Below are 19,955 nucleotides of genomic sequence, written 5' to 3'. Positions count from 1 at the left end.
CCCTAATACACCTAATAGCAGTACAAATGTACAGCACCTGGCACAATGGGGCCTGGGCCACGACTCAGGCTCCTAGGCAGGCCACCTCATACCAAATAATGGCAACAGTCCCGAAGCAACAGCCCGACAAACGGCACTAACTGGGGCTGCAGCAGGAGAGCACAAGAGTGTTTTGCTCGGCGGCCGAGGAGGTGCCTGGATGAACAGTGATAGCCCAGCGTGACGGCTGCGGCACCGGGAACCAAACCGGGGACCTCCAGAGCTGACAGCGCCGTAGTTAGGGGACTGTATCAACACACCTCATGGGGGGATTGGCACAGCAGGGGACCTGCCCCATGCACCCCTGGGTGACACAAGCCCATTCAAACAGCTCACCCTCGCAGAGCTGGGCCGGGAACCCAGGAGCAGGTGCCTTTCACCCCCCACGCCCAGCCACCACCCAGAGGGCACTTTCCCCACGCTATACGCTCCGTAGAACAAGCCAAGGGGGAATCACAGTTTTGCCACCTGATGGTCGTTGAGGGTGGTAGTTGGATGTCTGCTCATCCCCATGCAACCCGATGGGCTGGGGGGGTCGGGGGTGAATTCCCAGCACTGGGGATTGAACCTTTGACCTCCAGGCAGGCAGAGCCAGAGGCAACGCCAGCAACCTGAAGGGTATGGCAGAGTCTGGTCACTAGAGGGGGGCAGAGAGCCACATGGTAGGTAACAGAAGAGCTGCAATATGATCCCCCCTTCTCATGACACCTCCTCCCTCCATCCTGGGGGGACCATGCCGCTTTCAGGGCCACGGGGCAGCCAGTCCCAGGGCAGTGGTGGTTTGCAGAGACGCCTCCTTCGGCAGGAGCCACGCCGCGGGGCGTCGAGCAGCTGCCACGTTCTTGGTCGCTGCCCCACTGGAGCTGGGATCGAGGTGCAAGGCCCCGTGTCCCACTCCCCAAGCCAGCCAGGCCGGAGCCAGTACCCCCTAAAGGGGAAAGGCCCCATGCGCCATTCCTCAACCTCCTGAGCCAGCCAGTCCCCCCTGCCCTTGGGGCCAGGTGGGAACCAGTGCCCCCTAGAGGGGAAAGGCCCCGTGCCCCATTCCCTAACGCCCCCAAGCCAGCCAGCTCCCCGCACCAGGGAGGCCGGGCGGCAGGCAGTGCCCCAGTCCCCTGCTATCAGCCTGGTTTTAAGAGTGTATTGGGTTTGTTTGTTTTTAAAATGACCTTCATGTCAAAGCAAAAAATTATCCGTACACCAAGATCTGCGCTGTGGGTTTATTTAACCGTGTCGTGTCACTTTAGGCAGAGCTACGCAGCTGAGGGGTGTGTATAGGAAGAAGGCCCGGATCATCGGGACAGCAGTCACGGGGCTAACACAGGGGATTAGGCGCCTAGAATCCACCCGACAGTTTAGTAAACCTGGCCACTCATTTTGGGTGCCCAACCTGGGCTAGATTTTCAGACACCCAGTCCCCTGGCTCTAACCACTGCATCATACTCCCTCCCAGAGCTGGGACTAGAACCCAGGAGTCCTGGGCCGTGCCCCCAGTCATTCAGAATCAGCAGCCCCTTTTGGAAGATTTGGGAGCTCAGCACGGAGTGTCCCGACACGCTGAATGCTTCAGCCCTCAACTTTTTTTGCGATCCCTGCGACGGCTGTTGAGAAAGCCGCTGTTTGGGGGCCATGGAGAACCCAGGTCTGCAAGACAGCAGCAGAAAAAAAGAAAGAAAGAAAGAAAGGCCCTGGTGCAGACCAGAGGGAGCGCTGAAAGGCGACCTGCCCAGGAATAGACAAGACTGGATCTGTGCCCTCTTCTGTCTGTCTCAGGCCTGGTCTGTAGAGAAAGGCGGCCTGCTTTAGCGATCCCGAGCCAATTCAAGTGGACCAGCGTGGACCCAGCTACTTCAGTATAAATGCGCTTACGCTGTAGCAAAGCGGTCATGATAGGGTTAACTAGGTTGCCCAGAGTATTATGGGCTGGAGCCATGCTCTACCCTTCCCCCCCCCCTTCCTTCCGGCACCCTCTAGAGGTTAGGTTAAGGCATGACCCTAGGATATGGGAATCCTGCATCCCTTTTCTGGCTCCCCTGCAACCTCCCTGTAAAACCTTGGCGAGAGTCCAAGGGAGCTTCCAGCCACTCGGCCAGCGTGCACGCTCTCTTGTGATGCAGGGAAGTGACGCAGCCCGTTCCCAGCCTTCAGGCCCCTGAGTGGACGTATTTTCCCTCGCAACTTGCAAAACCAGGGATGAGGCAAACTGCAAGGAGCACGCCTGAGGGGGAAATCGAGGCGCTTCCTGCAGAAAACGAGGATTAGCAGCAACCATTCCATCGGCTATTGCCTTGCAAATGAGATTTGGGCAGAGAAGCCGTTTTCCCGGCAATCAAACCTCCAGAAGTTTGTCACCAGCTCAGAAAGCAGGAGGGAAACGCTGGGAAGGCGGGCGCACAAGGCATCAAAACTGCAGAACGTTCCAGGTTTCATCGCAGGACGAGGGGAGACGTGGCCACGTGGCCACGTAGCCGAGGCCGGGCAAAAAGCAGGAGCTGAATATTGCTTGCTTGGCGGTGGCCTAGAGGCCAGGACAGATGTGGGGGGCGGGGGTTGTTAATCAAGGATGATCGCTGGCAGAAGGGAAGAACCTGGCCCAAAGCAGTAGAATTAGCACCAGCCCTGGATGCTGCCGTGAGAAACTGACAGGAGTTGCTCTCAGACGGCAGGGGCAGAAATCAAAACGTCTGCCCGCAAACACGGAAGTTGCTGCTTTATTTAAGGGCATCGCAAGAGAGTTGGAGGGATGACGGCGAAAAAGGGAGGGTAAGCCCATAATACCCCGGGGAACCCAATTAACTGGGGCTCCAAGGCGCGACCGTAATACATGCAATAGCAATAAAGATGTACAGCGCCTGGCACAGTGGGGGCCTGGTCCATGGCTAGGGCTCCTAGGGCCTTCCATAGTACAAATGGAGGGAGGGATAGCTCAGTGGTTTGAGCATTGGTCTGCTAAACCCAGGGTTGTGAGTTCAATCCTTGAGGGGGCCATTTAGGGATTGGGGGCAAAAATTGGGGATTGGTCCTGCTTTGAGCAGGGGGTTGGACTAGATACCTCCTGAGGTCCCTTCCAACCCTGATATTCTATGATTCTATGAAATAATAAATAATCACTGAGGTGGGTTTGCACTCATTTAACTAAGTTGGCTTTGAATTTTGGGGGCGGGGGGTTTAGTTAAATTGGTGCCATTTTTGCGCCTAGACCAGCCCCAGGGCTAGTTCTCCATCGAGTCCTGCAGGGTAGGTTGCCAGGTCAACGTTTCTCCTGTAAAAGCTTGCTTTATTGCCACTGCAAACTGAGATCAGGGCCCCCTGGGAGACTGCCCCTGCTCCAGACAGCTTCCAGTCTAACCGGACAAAGGCACAGTTATTGTACAGACCGAGGGGGACCCAGGCCTAGAAAGATGATGTAACTTGCCAAAGGTCACACAGGGAAGCTGTAGCGGAGGTGGGGAGTGACCCTTGATCTCCTGCATCCCCCACCAATGCTTTAACCACAGGGTAAGGCTACTTCTGTCCTATTGCCCCCGTCTCTGAGGTCCACGTGATTTCACGGCCCTCCTCCAGCATCAGTTTTATACCGGCACCCAGCACAGGGCCATCAACCGGGTTTGAACCTGACCAGATTGTCTCATTCTTTCCTTGTACTCCCCTTGTACAGCTGTCTCTACCTCGTCTCACTGGTCTTATGCCTAGTACGGGCCTCCACCACTCAAGCTAACAGAGTCGCTCCCAGAGCTGGCAGCGGTAGCAGACTGTTACCAGCTCGCAAGAAGGCTGGGGCGGACCAAGTTTAATTTCTCTGGGTGTCTTGATCCATTGGAAAGAAGCAGAACGGGGGGAGGGCCCACACCCCAATTTCATTTCCCTTCGCGAGTCACCTTTAACACCGCCGCGCTGCACACGCGGGGGATGTTTAACTCCTTCCCCGCCGCTGCTAGATGGGCCGGATGGATAACAGTCCATATATTGAAATCAAGGCCCTCACGCCAGTCTCTAAAGCCCACTCCTGTTCTCAGCCTCTTTTCCCTTCCAGGAAGCCCACCCAGAACTGCCTATGCCCAAAGTAGAGGGGGTTCAGCGATAGTTTACTGCCTCTACCTGCTGCAGCGACCCCATGGGGACCCCGGCTGCACAGATGGGGCCTCTGACCAGCAGCAAAAATCCAGCTTCTGTGCTCCGGTCAGCTGGAATCACAGCCAGTGAAAGTCACAAGCAAGGGCAGTTCCTTGTGCACAGGGGGGATGGAGAGATCCTATGGGAATATCACAGCAAGCCAAGCCAACCGCGGCACCGCCCGCTCTCGGTCCTATATTCTGTTCAGGATGGATCCAGTCCCGGGTTTCCTCAAGGCCAGGGATTGGATGCTGCCCGATTTCTCCTCTTCCTTGTAGTACCCCCGTTTCATCGCGGCCGTCAGGTACTTGAACAGACTCTGCCAGGGGAGGGGAGAGAGAACGCACAAGGGGTGAAGCAGGCCTGGCAGGGCGGCTGGTTCGGGCATGGTCACCTTGGGGCCAGGGAGGTGCCTTTTGCCCTCCCTGTGACATCCCACTAAAATCTGGCTAAGTTAGAAGCCTTTGGGGGAGGTAGGGGGGAATCTCAGTTTGCACATGCTCAGTAGAGACTGGTTAGAGTTTGGCAACTAAATTCTCCAAAGATTCCGTCTGCACTTAGCATGCTCCAGCCCAAGGCTGCAGGGGCTGAGCAGAACAGTCTGTCTGCGTGATCCGTATCGTAAAACGTACACGCGAGGGGGCCGAACCTAGCCCCCTTTGCACTCCCTGAATACACCCTGCAGGGGCTAGCCCAGTCCCCAGTTAGAGCAGCTTGAGGGCTGCTCTAAGTCATGCTCAGTCCCCCTGGGTCCTGGGGGGCAGCGAATAGCCACAGCGCAGGGCACTCCGGCCACGCCCCCGATCTGCCCCTTGTGGGCCCTGCGGAGGCCTGTACGGGGTGGACTATTTCAATCCACATCAAGGCCCCTGGATGCAGCCAGAAGAGCCTGAGTGTTGCTGAGAATCGGGCTCCAAACCCATTACTAGGCCAACCAGGAGGGCCAAGCCCCCCCCGTAAGCCCCAAAGAGGCCTCGTCTAGCTCCCATTCCGCTGCAGCTGACGGCGGGAGCCCCACAGAAAGGGATCGGGGAAGGATGAAGGGGTCCAGCCCACCCAGGCGTGGACGGGAGCTCTGCCAGCAGCAGCACGGGAGACGGCCGTGGAGCTGCTCCCTACCTGCCAGGCCTCCTCCACTTCCGGCGTCCAGCGCTCCTTGAGGATGGGCTGCACCGTGCTGATGAACTGGATGCCCACGTACTGGAAACAGAGAGCCAAGGCAGGGTCAGAGGGAGGCGCCAGCCCCAGCCCTTCCCTGCCCGGGCTACAGATGGACCTGTGGCAAATACAGACCGGTCCGGACGTGGCTGGGCGCCACCAAGAACACAGATCTCTCCCGGCCCAGCCAGCTGGTGGACCGATCACGCTGCACAGCTGTGTTTGCAGCCGTGCATGCAGGGGAAAGCAGTCCATAGTGGCGAATTGCGGGAGAAGGGGGAAGCAGTTCACACTGGGAAGTGCTGGGAAAAGCAGTTTGCACCGGCGGATTGTGGGGAAATCAGTTCGCACCAGGGTATCCTGGGATTGGGAAAATTGGTTCGTCCTGGTGAATGGTGGGAAACGCCATTTGCCCTGGAGCATGGTGGCGGGGGAAAAAGCAATGGGTACCAGTTCCAGGTTCCAACTGGTGAACTGTGGGGGGAAAGTGGTTTGTACTGGAGTATGCTGGGAAAAGCAGTTCGTCCTTGTGAATTGTGGGAAAAGCGGTTCATACTGGAGCATGCTGGGGGGAAAAGAGCCGTTTGCACAAGTGCATGCTGGGAAAAAGGATATTTCTACTCATGCATGCTGGGAAAAAGGCACTGTGTACCAGTGCATGCTGGGATAATTGCTTTGTACGGGAAGGTGCTGGGAAAAATCGCTCCCAGCCTGCCACCGTGGTGCAATGCACTCTGGGATACCCTCTGGGATACCCTGGTTCCAAACACCATGGGGGTTAGCAGATCCCACAGGAGCTCCCTGACCCCCGCAGAATGGGGAGGTCCACCCCCTCCCCTGCAGCCGGGTCCCTGGGGTGCTCACCTCATAGTACTTGGGAGGGGCATTGTATCTATAGTGACTCCTGCCAAGCTCAAAGGCCAGCTGTTCCAGCTTGTCCTCTTGGTCCAGCCGGGCCACGCTTTTCTCGATGAAGGACATCACCCTGGGGTGGGGGAGAATCAAGCATTGGATCGGGGGGCGTGGCTGCATCGCACTGGACTGTGGCTAGTCCCTGCTTCCCATGGGGCAGAGCGGTAGGCGGGAGATGTGCCATACGCCGCCAACATCCAGCCTTCTAGCCTGCCAAAGCTGGCTGCTTCAGGTGGGAGCCCATCTTGCACCGGGAGAAATTCCTTCCTGACCCCCTCCAGCACCAATGCCCTGGTGCATGAACATGGAGAACCCTCAGGCCCCATGTCCAGAGGCCCCAAGCCTTGGCAGGTCCCACTGGCTGCACAGTGAGTTGTGGGTGCTCAGCACCTCTGTAAAGCAAGCCCCTGGCACAGGTTCAGCTTCCCCAGAGTCGACCCAGCTCAGGAACGTTCTTTGGCAGGCAGTTCCACAGGCTAACAAGGGCTGGTCTGCAGACGCAGGGCCTTGTTCTTCAGACAATAATAATATCGGCCTAGCAAATTAACTGACTAACCAGCTCCCCCTCCCAGCCCCCCCCAAATCTCCCCCAAGCCCCCACAGTTCTGCTCCCAGCCCCCCAAAGCTCCCCCTGGCTCCTCTCCAACCTTCTTCCCATGCCCACCACCCCATACCATGGTTGGGTACTCCTTATGGGACTGGCTCCAGCCCTGACCCTCCCCGTCTCGGACCACTCCCATTTCCATAGCTTGATTACTTTACCTTTCAAAGCCGGGTCTGGTGGGAGAGCCCACCCTCATTTTGGGGAGCAGCTCCCCTTCCCACGTTAGCCAGCATGGGGAGATGAGATGCTTCTCCCCCACCCAGATCCAGGAACAAACCCAGGAGTCCTGGTTCCCAGCCTCTCTCCTGCTCTAACCACTAGATCCCACCTTCCTCCCCTCGGCGATCCTGGAATAGAACCCAGGAGTCCTGATTCCTGTCACTCAGCCACTTGCATTAGCCTTGTGACTCAAGGGCCGTGCTGCGCCCTCATGGACCCAGGAGCTCGGGCCTGGCATGGTAGCGGGTTCCACGGCACCCCCCCCCCCCCAGGGACCCACCTCAGGCCATGAGCTCGCAGCTCCTTGTTCATCTTGAGCTGCTGCAGGTCATCGATGTCCCGGAAGAGGAAGAAGACATCTTTGCACTCGGGGTGGGTCTCGAATAACCTGAGCGGGGGAGGGGAGGCAGACTTAGGGGGATCGGGCGCTAGCCGTTTAACTGGGTCTTTTTGGACTACAGGGCAGCTGTGCGAAGTGCACGGGCGTGACCCCTAGGGGTCGTGCCAAAACAACACTCTGCCGTGTATACTGCCCCTCCCCGCCCCACAGCACATTGCAATGGTGGGAGCCGTCCACCTGCCTGCGTAGACGGCAACATGGGAAGTGACTTGACCTCAGTAGGGACCAGGAGAGAACCCAGGAATCCTGACTCAGTGCCCCTCTGTAACTGGCAGAGCAGCCCTCCCCTTCCAGGAGTGGAACCCAGGAGTCCTGGCTCCCTGCCCCCCCCAACCACTGGACCCCACTCCCCCCCCTCCACAGAGCCAGGAGTGGAACCCAGGAGTCCTGGCTCCCTGCCCCCCCTGCTGTAACCACTAGACCTCACTCCCCTCCCAGAGCCAGGAGTGGAACCCAGGAGTCCTGGCTCCTGGGCCAATTCTCAGGGTTCAGACCACACACCTTTTCACAGGGTTTGGTGAGATTCTGGAATTCCCTTTTATCATTCATCACCCATTACTGTCATGTCTAGAGGTGCCAAGCAAGACCGGGGCCCCACTGTGCCAGGCAGTGCCCAGACCTCAGTTACTGTGTGTTTGTGTGTGCAGCACCTGGCACGATGGGGCCCTGATCTCGGTCACTGTGTGTCTGGGCGGCGCCCGGCCCGACGGGGCCCCGATCTCGGTCACTGTGTGTCTGGGCAGTGCCCGGCCCAATGGGGGCCCCCGATCTCAGTCACTGTGTGTCTGGGCGGCGCCCAGCCCAACGGGGCCCCGATCTCGGTCACTGTGTGTCTGGGCAGCGCCCGGCCCGACGGGGCCCCAATCTCAGTCACTGTGTGTCTAGGCGGCGCCCGGCCCGACGGGGGCCCCGATCTCGGTCACTGTGTGTCTAGGCGGCGCCCGGCCCGACGGGGCCCCAATCTCAGTCACTGTGTGTCTGGGCAGCGCCCGGCCCGACGGGGTCCCGATCTCAGTCACTGTGTGTCTAGGCGGCGCCCGGCCCGATGGGGTCCCGATCTCGGTCACTGCGTGTCTAGGCGGCGCCCGGCCCGACGGGACCCCGATCTCGGTCACTGCGTGTCTGGGCGGCGCCCGGCCCGACGGGGGCCCCGATCTCGGTCACTGTGTGTCTGGGCAGCGCCCGGCCCGACGGGGCCCCGATCTCGGTCACTGTGTGTCTGGGCAGCGCCCAGCGCAACGGGGCCCCGATCTCGGTCACTGCGTGTCTGGGCAGCGCCCAGCCCGACGGGGCCCCGATCTCGGTCACTGTGTGTCTGGGCAGCGCCCAGCCCGACGGGGCCCCGATCTCGGTCACTGCGTGTCTGGGCAGCGCCCAGCCCGACGGGGCCCCGATCTCGGTCACTGTGTGTCTAGGCAGCGCCCGGCGCGATGGGGCCCCGATCTCGGTCACTGCGTGTCTGGGCAGCGCCCGGCCCGACGGGGCCCCGATCTCGGTCACTGTGTGTCTGGGCAGCGCCTGGCGCGACGGGGCCCCGATCTCAGTCACTGTGTGTCTGAGCAGCGCCTGGCACGACGGGGTCCCGATCTCGGTTACTGTGTGTCTGGGCAGCGCCCAGCGCAACGGGGCCCCGATCTCGGTCACTGCGTGTCTGGGCAGCGCCCAGCCCGACGGGGCCCCGATCTCGGTCACTGCGTGTCTAGGCAGCGCCCGGCGCGATGGGGCCCCGATCTCAGATGCGGCCTGTGGGTGCGACCATAATCCACTAACCCTAATGTAGACAGACTGGATAAGAAGTCTCCCGTCTTTTGCCGAGCCCAAGAGAAACAAATGTTCAGCTGGGCTAACGCTCTGAACGAACAGCTTGGGTGGACGCTCTGCAAGCATCCGTGCTAAATATAGTGCTCTTGGGAGAGTGATTGTTCTGCACAGGGGAGCTCTGGGGAGAGCCATCTGTCAGCCCCTCGCCCCATGCGGCACGGAGGGGGAGGAGACCAGGTTCAGCGCACTTGTGCCCAGTGGAAGGCAGCAGCAAATTCCAGCCAGTGGTGCCACCGGCTGCAAGGCTTGTTGGCTTTTGCAGGCTAAGCAGGGTCTGGACTGATCAGTATCAGAGAAATGTCCGGCGGGAAGGGACCTCCGGAGGTCGTCAGGTCCAGCCCCCTGTGCTGGGGCCGGACCAAGTAAACCTAGACCAGCCCCGACCGGGGTTTGTCCAGCCTGTTCTGAAAAAGCTCCAGTGACGGGGATCCCACGACCTCCTTTGGGAGCCTGCTCCGGAGCGTCACTCCCCGGAGAGTTAGAGAGTTGCTCCTAATATCTCAACTAAATGTCCCTTGCGGTGGATTACACCCATTGCTTCTTGTCCTGCCTTCAGCAGACATGGAGAACAGCTGATCCTCGTCCTCTTTACAACACGCGTAACGTATCAGACGACTGTTCTCAGGCCCCCCCTCAGTCTGCTTTGCTCCAGACTAAACCTACCCACTTCTTTTAACCTCTCCTCCTAGGACAGGTTTGCTAAACCTTGGATTCTTTTTGTGGCTCTCCTCTGGGCTCTCTCCAGTTTGCCCACGTCTCTCCTAAAGCGCGGCGCCCAGAACTGGACACTGCGCCCCAGTGCCGAGTAGAGCAGGACAATGACCTCCGTGTTTTACATACGACACTCCTGATAACACACCCAGAATGTTACTTGCCTTTTTTGCAACTGCATCACATTGTTGACTCATATTCAGTTTGTGATCTACTCGAACGACCAGATCCTTTTCGGCAGTACAACCCCCTAACCGGTTGTTCCCCATTTTGCATTTGATTTTTCCTTCCTAAGTGACGTACTTTGCACTTGTCTTTATTGAATTTCATCATGTTCATTTCAGACCAATTCTCCAATTTATCCTGGTAGTTTTGAACTCTAATCCTGTCCTCCATAATGCTAACAACCCCTCCCAGGTCAGTTGCATCCACAGATTTTATAAGCGCACTCTCCACTCCATTATCCAAGTCATTGAGGAAAACATTGACCGGTACCGGGCCCAGGACTGACCCCTGCAGGACCCCACTACATACGTCCTCCCAATCTGACAGTGAACCATTGATAACTCCTCTTTGAGTTTGGCCTTTCAATCAGTTGTGCGACCACCATATAGTGATTTCATCTAGGCCACATTTCCCTAATTTGCTTATGACACCATCATGTGGGACTGTGTCAATAACCTTAGTTAAATCAAGCTATATCCCGTCTACCGCTTCCCCCTCATCCACTTGGCCAGCAACCCGGTCAAAGAAGGAAATTAGGTTGTTTTGGGATGATTTGTTTTTGACAAAGCCAGGCTGGTTATTCCTTATCACCCCATTATCCTCTAGGTGCTTATGAATTGATTTTTTAATAATTTGCTCCAGTATCTTTCTGAGTATCAGAGTTCGGCTGGCTGGTCTGTAATTCCCCTGGTCCTATTTGGACCCCTTTTTTAGTACTCTGTTTGCCCTTCTCCAGTCCTCTGGGACTCCCGTCCACCAGAAGTTCTCAAAGATAATCACTAATAGTTCTGAGATTGCTTCAGATAGTCCCTTAAGTCCCCTCCGGTGAATTTCATCAGAGGCTTGAATACATCCAACTTCTTTAAATAGTCCTTAACCAGTTCTTTCCCTAGTGTGGCTTGCGTTCCTTCCCCGAGTTGGTAATATTAATCATGTAGAGTCTCTGGCCACCATTAGTGAAGACTGAAGCAAAATAGGCATTAAACACCTCGGCCGCCTTCCCTGCTAAGTAAAGCACCTACACTTGCCTTCTTCTTCCTCTTAATGTATTTAAACAACCTCTTCTTGTGGCCTTTCGTGTCCCTTGCAAGGTTTAACTCATTTCTTTGCCCTTCCGATTTGTTCCCTGCATGTTTGTCCCTGTTCTGCTGTTCTCCTGCTTAGCAATGAATTCATCCATGTGTCCACTTTTTCCAGGCTTCCTCTTTGATTTTCAGGACATCAAAGAGCCATATTGGCCTCTCCTTATTCTTATCTTTCCTTCCCATTAGGATGGTTGGCAGTTATGCCTTTAATATTGTTTCCTTCAGAGACCGCCAGCTCACTGGAATTCCTTTGTCCCTTAATGTTCTCCCCGCGGGACATTACCTACTCGCTCTCTGCGTTTGTTAAAGTCTGCTTTTTCAAAAACAACGAGGAGTCCTTGTGGCACCTTAAAGACTAACACATTTATTTGGGCATAAGCTTTTGTGGGCTATAACTCACTTCATCCGATGCATGGAGTGGAAAATACAGTAGGCCATGCATCTGATGAAGTGGGTTGTAGCCCACGAAAGCTTATGCCCAAATCAATGTGTTAGTCTCTAAGGTGCCACAAGGACTCCTTGTTGCTTTTGCTGATACAGAGTAACACGGCTGCCCCTCTGAAACTGCTTTTTCAAAGTCCATTCTGCTTCTTCCACTTCTTCCTTTCCTTTGAATCAGGAAATCTCTCATTTCATGATCACTTTCACCCAAATCGCCTTCCAACTTCAGATTCGCTACCAATTTCTCCTTGCTGGTCAGACTCAAGTCGGAAAGGGGTTCCTTCCAGTGACCGAGATCAGGGCCCCAAGAACAGATTGGAAATGTTGGGTTTGGCCGTGTTTCTTTTCCAACAGATGCCTGGATAATTAAAGTCCCCCATTACGACCAGGTCTTGTCTTTTGGATATTTCTGTTATTTGTCCTAGAAATCCCCCATCCACCATCTCTTCCTGATTTGGTGGTCTGAAGTGGACCCCCACCATGACACCACCCCTAATTTTATATTACCCCTTTTATCTTTCCCTGGGGACTTTCAAGCAGTCTGCCTTCCTCCCACTTCCTTCAGAACCTCAGAAGAAGTGATGCTTGATGTTATGGGGCGCTGTGCTCTGAGAAGCGGGGCTCTGAGGGGGCTCAGTTGGGGGCACTCTCCCCACACAGTTCGTGCTGACTACACTGCCCCGGTGTGGCACCAGGGGGCACTGTCCTGCAGGGAGCAAGGTGGAGGGCTCGGTAAGGGGCATTCTCCCCTGGCAGCCACCATGGCCCATTGCAGTGCATAAATCAATGATCAAACTTTCGTAACCCTCCAAAAATCCAAGAAATAAAAACAGCACTCTGAAAATTTGAGGGAAAGGTTCAGATCGGGTTTCTGATGTTTGGAAGTGGATTTGCTGTGCATGGAACCGTCATCTAGTGTAAAGGACCGGACTCCTGGGTCCCCACCCCAGCTGTGGCCCGGACTCCCTGTAAACATTAGGGCTCCTGGGTCCAGGCCGCAGCTGTGCCCCAGACTCATTCACTGAGCATCAGGACTCCTGGGTCCCATCCCCAGCTGTGGCCTGGACTCCCTGTGAGTGTCAGGACTCCTGGGTCCTCTCCCCATCTGTGCCCTAGGCTCGCTGTGTGACCGTGGGCAAGCTCTTTCACCAATCTGTGCCTCAGTTTCCCCATCAGTAAAAGCAGGCTAGTGGTCACGTCCTGGGGTCTGTGAGATTTCCTTCCACTGTTTGTGAAGTGCCTTGAGGCGCCTGGATTTAAGGCCCCCTATGCCATGCCCAGTCTACTTGTCTGTGATTATGCTCTGAGCAAGTTCAGTGAAAGGAAATCACGGGCAATTCCTCGCCTGGGGCTAACTCCTTGGCCTCTGCGAGATGTGGCAAGTCCCTAAAACGGCAGAGAGGTGCTGGGCTATAGAACTCGGCTCTGCATGCTCCACAAGCCCAGACGTGGAAAATCCTCACTGACTTGGAGCAGTAGAGGGGTTTATGACACATAGTTTGACCGATTCAGTCCAGCGGTGGGAAGTACAGTCCTGACGCACCAGCTGGTGGACCAATGGCCTACACTTTAGTTTATTTGTGAGGGCAGCTGAGCCTGGGGGGGGGGGCGCTTGGTGCTGGTTAATTATGAATCTTTATGCAAAGCAGCCCAACGAAGGAGAGGAGGAAAAGCCGCAGGGATTAAATAACCCCGCCACCTCACCCCCCCAGCTTCCACCGGGATCCGCGGGGCTGCCCACTGGGAAGGAAAGTTAATTGGAGCCCCGGCACCTGGGGGTGCCACGGAAGTGGGTGATCGCCTGGGCGGTGCCCTTTCTGCACAGCTGATTGCGCTGTGGTTTATTGCTGGCGATGCAATGGGGCTGGAGGTGTGGGGGGGGCGGGGCTGCTGCGTTGATGCAGAATCCGGTTGCTAAGACGGAGCGGAAGGCGGTTGTCGTGTCAGGGCTCCTGCTTCGTCACACTTCAGAATCCCACCCTGGGGGGGCCTGGCCCTTTAAGCAGGGGAGCCAGCTGCGTCCTGTGCCAACCCCAGCCCACCTCTCCAGGTGGAGGGGAGGAGGGGCGCTTGGGGGAAGGTGAGCATGCAGAGCCAGGTCTGCCTGAGTTCGGGCAGTAGCTAGGACCAAGCACGGTTAGCCTGGGAATGCAGCCCTGTGGGGGAGAAGGCCGGGGAAGGCTAGAGGAGCAAGGAGGGATGGAAGGAGGCTGGCCTGAGATGCCAAGGCCTGGGGAGTGAGACCTGCTGGGAGTAGAACAGAAATCAGTGTGGCCTCATGGATTGAGCATCAGACTGGGGCTAGGGAGACCCTTCCCCTGCCTCGTGACTCAGTGTCCCCACCTGTCCAATGGGGATAATGCCACTGAGCTCCGTTGTAAAGTCCTCTGAGATCCTGCTGGATGGGGCGAGCTAGGGCGCGGAACCAGTGACTTGGAAAGAAGTGCACCTGAGGCCATGAAGAAAAGGGGCTGAAATCCTTCGGCTGCTGAGTTCTTTGAGCCACTGGCCGGCGAGAGCAGAGGACTGGGATGTCAGGGTTCATAAGCCATGCGGTTGTCAGGCAAACACAGGCCTTTTACCCATAACGCTGGCCGCATACATGCTGTGGGAAGGGCTCTCCCCTACAATCCTGCCTGCCAGGTGCATCCTGTCTTACTAGGGATCGCGATAGAGCACTAGCCGGGGGCACAGGACAACTGGCTTCTATTCCTGGCTTTGCCACTGATCTGTTGGGTGACTGGGGGCCAGTCCTTTTCCATCTCCGTGCCTCAGTTTCCCCTCCCAACTTTTGGGTATTTAGATTGTGAGCTCTTTAGGGCAGCACCCGGCATGATGGGGCCCTGATCTCGGCTGGGGTCTGGGCAGCGCCTGGCACGATGAAGCCCAGATCTCGGTTGGGGTCTGGGCAGCACCCGGCGCAACGGGGCCCTGATCTCAGCCGGGGTCTGCGCAGTGCAATGTGGTCTCCCCCAGCCCCAGCCAGAGGGAGGAGGGCCGGGTGCTGCTGGACACCTAGTACATCATCAAGCCAGGCAACACCAAGGAGAAGATCGCCTTCTTCGTGGCCCACCAGTGCAGCAGAAGCAGCCTCCTCCTAATGAATCTATAAGGGGCCAATGAATCTATCTATGAGGCCAAAGTTAAGGGGTGCTGAGATCCAGCCCCAGCTCTAACTGGAGCCTTCATTTCCCAGCAGGCCTTAATGACCCTCATTAGGCAGCTGATGCGATCGGACAGGCTTGCCGTGTTTCCAATCAATTTGCTGTTTCCCCTATTGGATTAGCCAGGAGACCTGCAGCCGGGTAATTGGAGTAATTGATGCCATATGGAACACAGGATGGGCTCCGGTGCCATGGGAGAGGAGCCTTCCCCACACGCGGGGCCGGAGTTCCCAGATAAACAGCCAAGGGGTGGGGGTTACGGATCAGCCTGCCCGGGGAAAGTTAAACCCTGCTGGTGCCTCTTCGCCCTTCCTGGTGGATGAACGTAGCCTGGGAGAGGCGCGTTTCTCTGCCCCAGCTCCTCTTGGCCTGCCTCTCCATCACGCTCAAAAGCCCTTTGTCCCTCTCTGGCAGCCCAAACGGTCCCCTGAGAATCTCCCCATGGCGGGGGTCTTCCCCAGCTGGTGTGGAGCTGGTGTACAGCCTCCTGTGACCAGAGAGCCCTGCGCTGTGACTGTTCTCTGCCCCCAGGGCTCATTGGGGGTGGATCAGGGACATAGCTGGGGTGCTCTGCGCTGTGGCTATTCTCTGCCCTCCAGGGAATTCAGCCAACATCTGCGTCACCAACGCTTGTGATTTCGTCAGGAGTCTCACGATATTTGGGGTCTTTCCCCAAAGTCCCAGCTGCGGGAGGCAGGGGATTTCGGGAGACCCTTGGCTCTCGTTTTAAACAGAAATGACGTGCGTTCCTCACGGAGGCAGCGAAAAGCTAGGGAACGCCGCAATGGAGAACCCAGAGTCTGTTCTCTCCTTTCAAATCTCGGGGCGGGGTGGGGGGGGGCGGTTTAAGCCACTCTGGTGATTTGGGGAGCCTTCACGCTGGCGACGCTGCGGCAACTCGCTGACTCCCGGGGAAGGTGCCTTTAATGGGCTGGCCCTGAGGCACGGGGGCCAGGGTGGGCACATGCCCCCCAGCCGCCCAGGCTGTGTCTGCTCTGCGGATGAGTGGAGGCTGGCAGGCTGCGGGACAGACTGTCCCCTCTGGCCTCCCCCCTCCAATGCTTGATCCAGCCAAACGAATCAGCAGGTCCTGGTCAGTTGCCACCTAGTGACCCCAAAGGGGTCTGATCTCTGGACAGTTTCTCCACCTCAGCAAGAACTCGAGCAAAGCAGTTTGCTCTTCCCCACCCCGCAGCTCAGCGCCCTGCTACCGGCAGGTCAGAGAGACACAAGCGCTAAGCCGGAGCAGGCATCAGCACCCCCCAGCCAAGCCGTCTGGTACGACCAAAGCCCACTGCACTGTGGCTATTCTCTGTCCCCACAAGGCTAATAGGGGCAGATCGGGGCTGGGGCCAGAGCAGGGTGGGGACTAGGAGGCAGGACTCCTGGGTTCTCTCCCCGCTCTGGGAGGGGACTGGGGTCTAGTGGTTAGATCCAAGGGGCCTGGGAGGCAGGACTCCTGGGTTCTTTCTGGGAGAGGAGTGGTTAGAGTAGCAGGGCTAGGCATAAGAATTTTTGGGTTCTCTTTCCATGTCTTATAAGGGTATTTGGTCTTGTGGCTGGAGCAATGGGGGTGGAGCCTGGGAGTCAGGACTCCTGGTTTCTGTTCTGAACCCTGTCACTAACTTTGGGCAGATCCCACCCTGTGCCTCAGTTCCTCCCTTCTGTTAGGAAGGCAATAAGGATACTGACCCTTCCTTCGGGAAGGGCTTTGAGAGCACGAGATGAGAAGCCCCCCAGTAACCGTGAAGGTTATTAATTCAGAGAGAGCCCCACAAGTGTGCTGACCGACAATTATTTGCTTGAGCGTATTACAATCGTAAACTGCTGCTCGCAACTTCTATCCAAGGATCCAAAAGTGCTTTACAGACCTGCATGAGTTCAGCACCACAAGCCACATCCCCTGGGGAAACAGAGGCAGGGAGAGGGGAGAATTGCCCAGGGTCACACGGTAAGTCAGTGTCGGAACTGGGAATGGAACCCAGGTGTCCTGTTCTCCCCTGGGGTAATGCTCAACCCTGCTCCCCTCCCAGAACTAAGTATGGAACCCAGGAGTCCTGGAACCCAGTGCCCCCTCTGCTGTAAGCACTAGACACCGGTCCTTCCCATCCCAAAGCTGGGAATAGGACCCAGGAGTCCTGGCACCCAACCCCCCCTGCTATAACCACTAGACCCCACCCCCTTCCCAGAGCTGGGATAGAACCCAGGAGTCCTGGCTCCCCTCCCAGAGCTGGGATAGAACCCAGGAGTCCTGGCTCCCAGCCCCCAATCATTAGACCCCACTCCCTTCCCAGAGCTGGGATAGAACCCAGGAGTCCTGGCTCCCCTCCCAGAGCTGGGAAAGAACCCAGGAATCAAAACCGACAGTGCCTGTATTCTAACCACCCAAATGTGAAATGTAGGAATAAACACAGGTGCAAAGAAACAATTTGCCGTTAAGAGCAAGACCCAAAGACATGTGCAGGGGTCGGTTTCCCTGGGCTTCCTCCTCACAGATCAGCGGCTGACCTCGAAGGCTAGCTCCAAACCGGCCCCATGGCCACACAGCAGCGTTCCAGTGGAGTCACTAGACCAGATCCGCAGCGGGCGTAAACAGCTACGGCCCCATTGGGTCAGATCCCACAGCTGGTGTGAATGGGCCAACGCTCCACCGGAGTCAAAGGAGCAGTGCCGGCTGACATCAGTTGCGGGTCTGGGCCCGTGGGTTCCCCTTGAACACCCGCGAGCTAGACCAGACACCAGCTCTGAACACACTTGCATTTTGGGCTCTGCTTTGCTAGAAACATGGAACTTTTTAAAGCCAAGAAACTCCCATCGGCTGCTTACAAACCAAACCAGTTGGGGGATTTTCTTTGGTGGCAAAAACTGTCCACCCCCAGCAATATCCCCGTGCACCCCAGAGCAAGCCAGACTCCAGGACAGGGACCAGGGAGGGGAGTGGGGATGACATGGACCAGGCGTCTGGATCGCAGACAGCCTCTGTGCCCGAACAGCCAGCGAGCCGGCAGCTTCGCTCACCTGATAAAGACGATGATGCCGACCCGGGCGATATTGTCGTGCAGGATCCGCCAGGACTCCTGGATCCGCTCCTTCTGCGCGTCCACCAGCGGAAAGGGAACTGCCCCCGGCCCGTCGCCGCCGTGCTCCGGTCCCGTTTTCGACGCCGCTTGGCTTTCCACTGACGGGCGCCGCTTAGACTCTGGAATGGTTTTCCCCGGGGTGATCCCGGAACCCGACAGAGCGCACCCCATCTCGAGAGGGGAATAAAACCCACCCCCAGCAGAGCTTCAGGGGACCGGGGGGCCGGACTCCTGGGTTCTATTCCTGGATCTTCCAAACCAGCTAGACAGACAGAGATACAACAAATGAGTTAGGGACCTGCAGCTGGACTGAATTTTAACCTTAGTACCTCCCCTGGGACGGAAGCCCCAGAGAGTATACCCCAGCGCAGAGCTCATCGCTCAAAGCACCACGAACTAGCTAACGATCTAAAGGGAAACAGACCTTCAGCCTGAGGGACAGCTGGTGTAAACTAGCTCCTTCCAAGCTGGCTGACTACCGGCGATTTACACCCCCTGAGGATCCGGCCCTGAACCTCCAAACGCTCCCAGCCAACGCCCCGATAACGGGGACCTCCTGATGCAGCCAGCAGCGTCCACCTACCCTGAAAGCCCCCCTCCCACCCCGTCCTGGGCGACCAGGAGGAGGCTGCTGGAGATGGTGAAAGAGGCCAGCGGCGTGTTTGAGGCTCACGCATGCAGGTGGATCGTATTTGTACAGAGCTGAATAGTCCAGGCTCTCCAGGGTCCTAGACTACACAGATTCAGCCCTGGTCGAAACATAATGAATGGGAGCGTCTGGTCTCCTACTCAGTGCACATGCTGGTGGGGGGGGGGTGGCTTTCCAAAGAGCTCCCCCAGCCAAACGTTTGCTGTCCTGGGCCTGCAGCTGGTAACAAGCTCTCAGGACCCGGCTTCTATGGAGCCGCATAGAAATAGTCCATAGACACACAGGACTGGAAGGGACCTCGAGAGGTCTCTAGTCCAGTCCCCTGCACTCCTGGCAGGACTCAGTATTGTCTGGACCAGGAGCGAGGCGATGTCGGCGAGACCGAGCCTGGGACGCTGCGCCCAGTTCTGGAGTGGGGGCGGGGGGAGGACGCATTCAAACACGCCTGTTGGCAAATTGGGGCGGGCGCAGAGAAGAGCCACAAAAATGATTCAAGAGCGGGAGAAAATCCCCACGCGCGAGAGAGATTTTAAGGGAGCTCCCGCTGGCTTATGACAAAGACGATCAAGAGGTGACCTGATTTAACAGCGTATATGGCCCTGGTTACTTGGTCACAGCGTCGACTGGGCGAGCGTCCCGGGCTTTAAAGGGGCTCTTGCGTTGAGCAGAGACAGGCAGAACAGAAATCACTGGCTGGAAGTTGAAGCTGGACATATTCCAACTGGAAATAAGGCCCTGCTTTTTCACAGCCAGGGGGACTAACCCTGGGAACAAACGGCCAAAGGAAGCGGCTGTCTTCAGACGCCTTGCTGCAAGACAGACTGGATAGTCCAGTGCAAGTGATGATCGGGCTCCGTATGTGGGGAGCTGGGCAAAGTTTAACAGCCTGGAGGTCAGACTGATGATGTAATGGTCCCGTCTGGCCTTGGCTTGGGCCAACCAGGGCCAGCTGGGGTGGATAGGGCAGACACTTGTCCAATAGGAACCAGGCCAAGGGCCATCCAACTTAGTTCATGCAGGTCCCAGGGGCTCCCAGCAAATGGATATGGTTTGGGTCTTTGCTGGCGCAAGGAATCCCTGTGCATTGGGGTCAGATCAAGCTGGATGTTTGTCCCGGAGGAGATCACCTGAGCTAGGCTTGCTGTACTGGAGGGAGGCGTCTTGAATTATTATTATGCTGCTAAGCATGTGCTATGCTCAGGGGCCCCGACTCCCAGCTTCCCCAGCCCGGCACTTGGGGGCAGGTGGCTTTTGAGCTCTGCTTTGCACTCCCTATATTCCAGGTCTGGCCTGAGGTGAATATTAGAGCAGCCTCGGGGTTGCTCTAATTTATG

The 19,955-nt window shown here is 57.1% G+C and overlaps 1 protein-coding gene across 1 annotated transcript; it reads right to left on the bottom strand.

Moving 5' to 3' along the window:
* Positions 1-1,284: 1,284 nt before the first annotated feature.
* Positions 1,285-18,622, bottom strand: LOC140902034 (neuroglobin). The gene is made up of 6 exons (XM_073321642.2): positions 18,556-18,622; positions 17,911-18,234; positions 7,326-7,433; positions 6,175-6,295; positions 5,272-5,352; positions 1,285-4,471 (listed from the first exon to the last, which is right to left on the bottom strand). The coding sequence occupies exons 2-6, from the start codon at positions 18,141-18,143 to the stop codon at positions 4,346-4,348; spliced, it is 669 nt and encodes a 222-aa protein (XP_073177743.1). The 5' UTR covers positions 18,144-18,234; positions 18,556-18,622; the 3' UTR covers positions 1,285-4,345.
* Positions 18,623-19,955: the final 1,333 nt, after the last annotated feature.

Source organism: Lepidochelys kempii, chromosome 23, assembly GCF_965140285.1.
Source record: "Lepidochelys kempii isolate rLepKem1 chromosome 23, rLepKem1.hap1, whole genome shotgun sequence".
NCBI classification, from domain to species: Eukaryota; Metazoa; Chordata; order Testudines; family Cheloniidae; genus Lepidochelys; species Lepidochelys kempii.
Note: the sequence above shows the minus strand (reverse complement) of the source record. Positions and strands in the feature narration are given on the sequence as shown.

Excerpts from the sequence above, each read along its gene's own strand:
- LOC140902034 (XM_073321642.2), bottom strand. The coding sequence starts at position 18,143 with ATGGGGTGCGCTCTGTCGGGTTCCGGGATCACCCCGGGGAAAACCATT. Across the intron at positions 5,353-6,174 it reads CCCCTCCCAAGTACTATGAG|TACGTGGGCATCCAGTTCAT; the intron begins GTGAGCACCCCA and ends CTCTGTTTCCAG. Across the intron at positions 4,472-5,271 it reads AAGTGGAGGAGGCCTGGCAG|AGTCTGTTCAAGTACCTGAC; the intron begins GTAGGGAGCAGC and ends CTCCCCTGGCAG.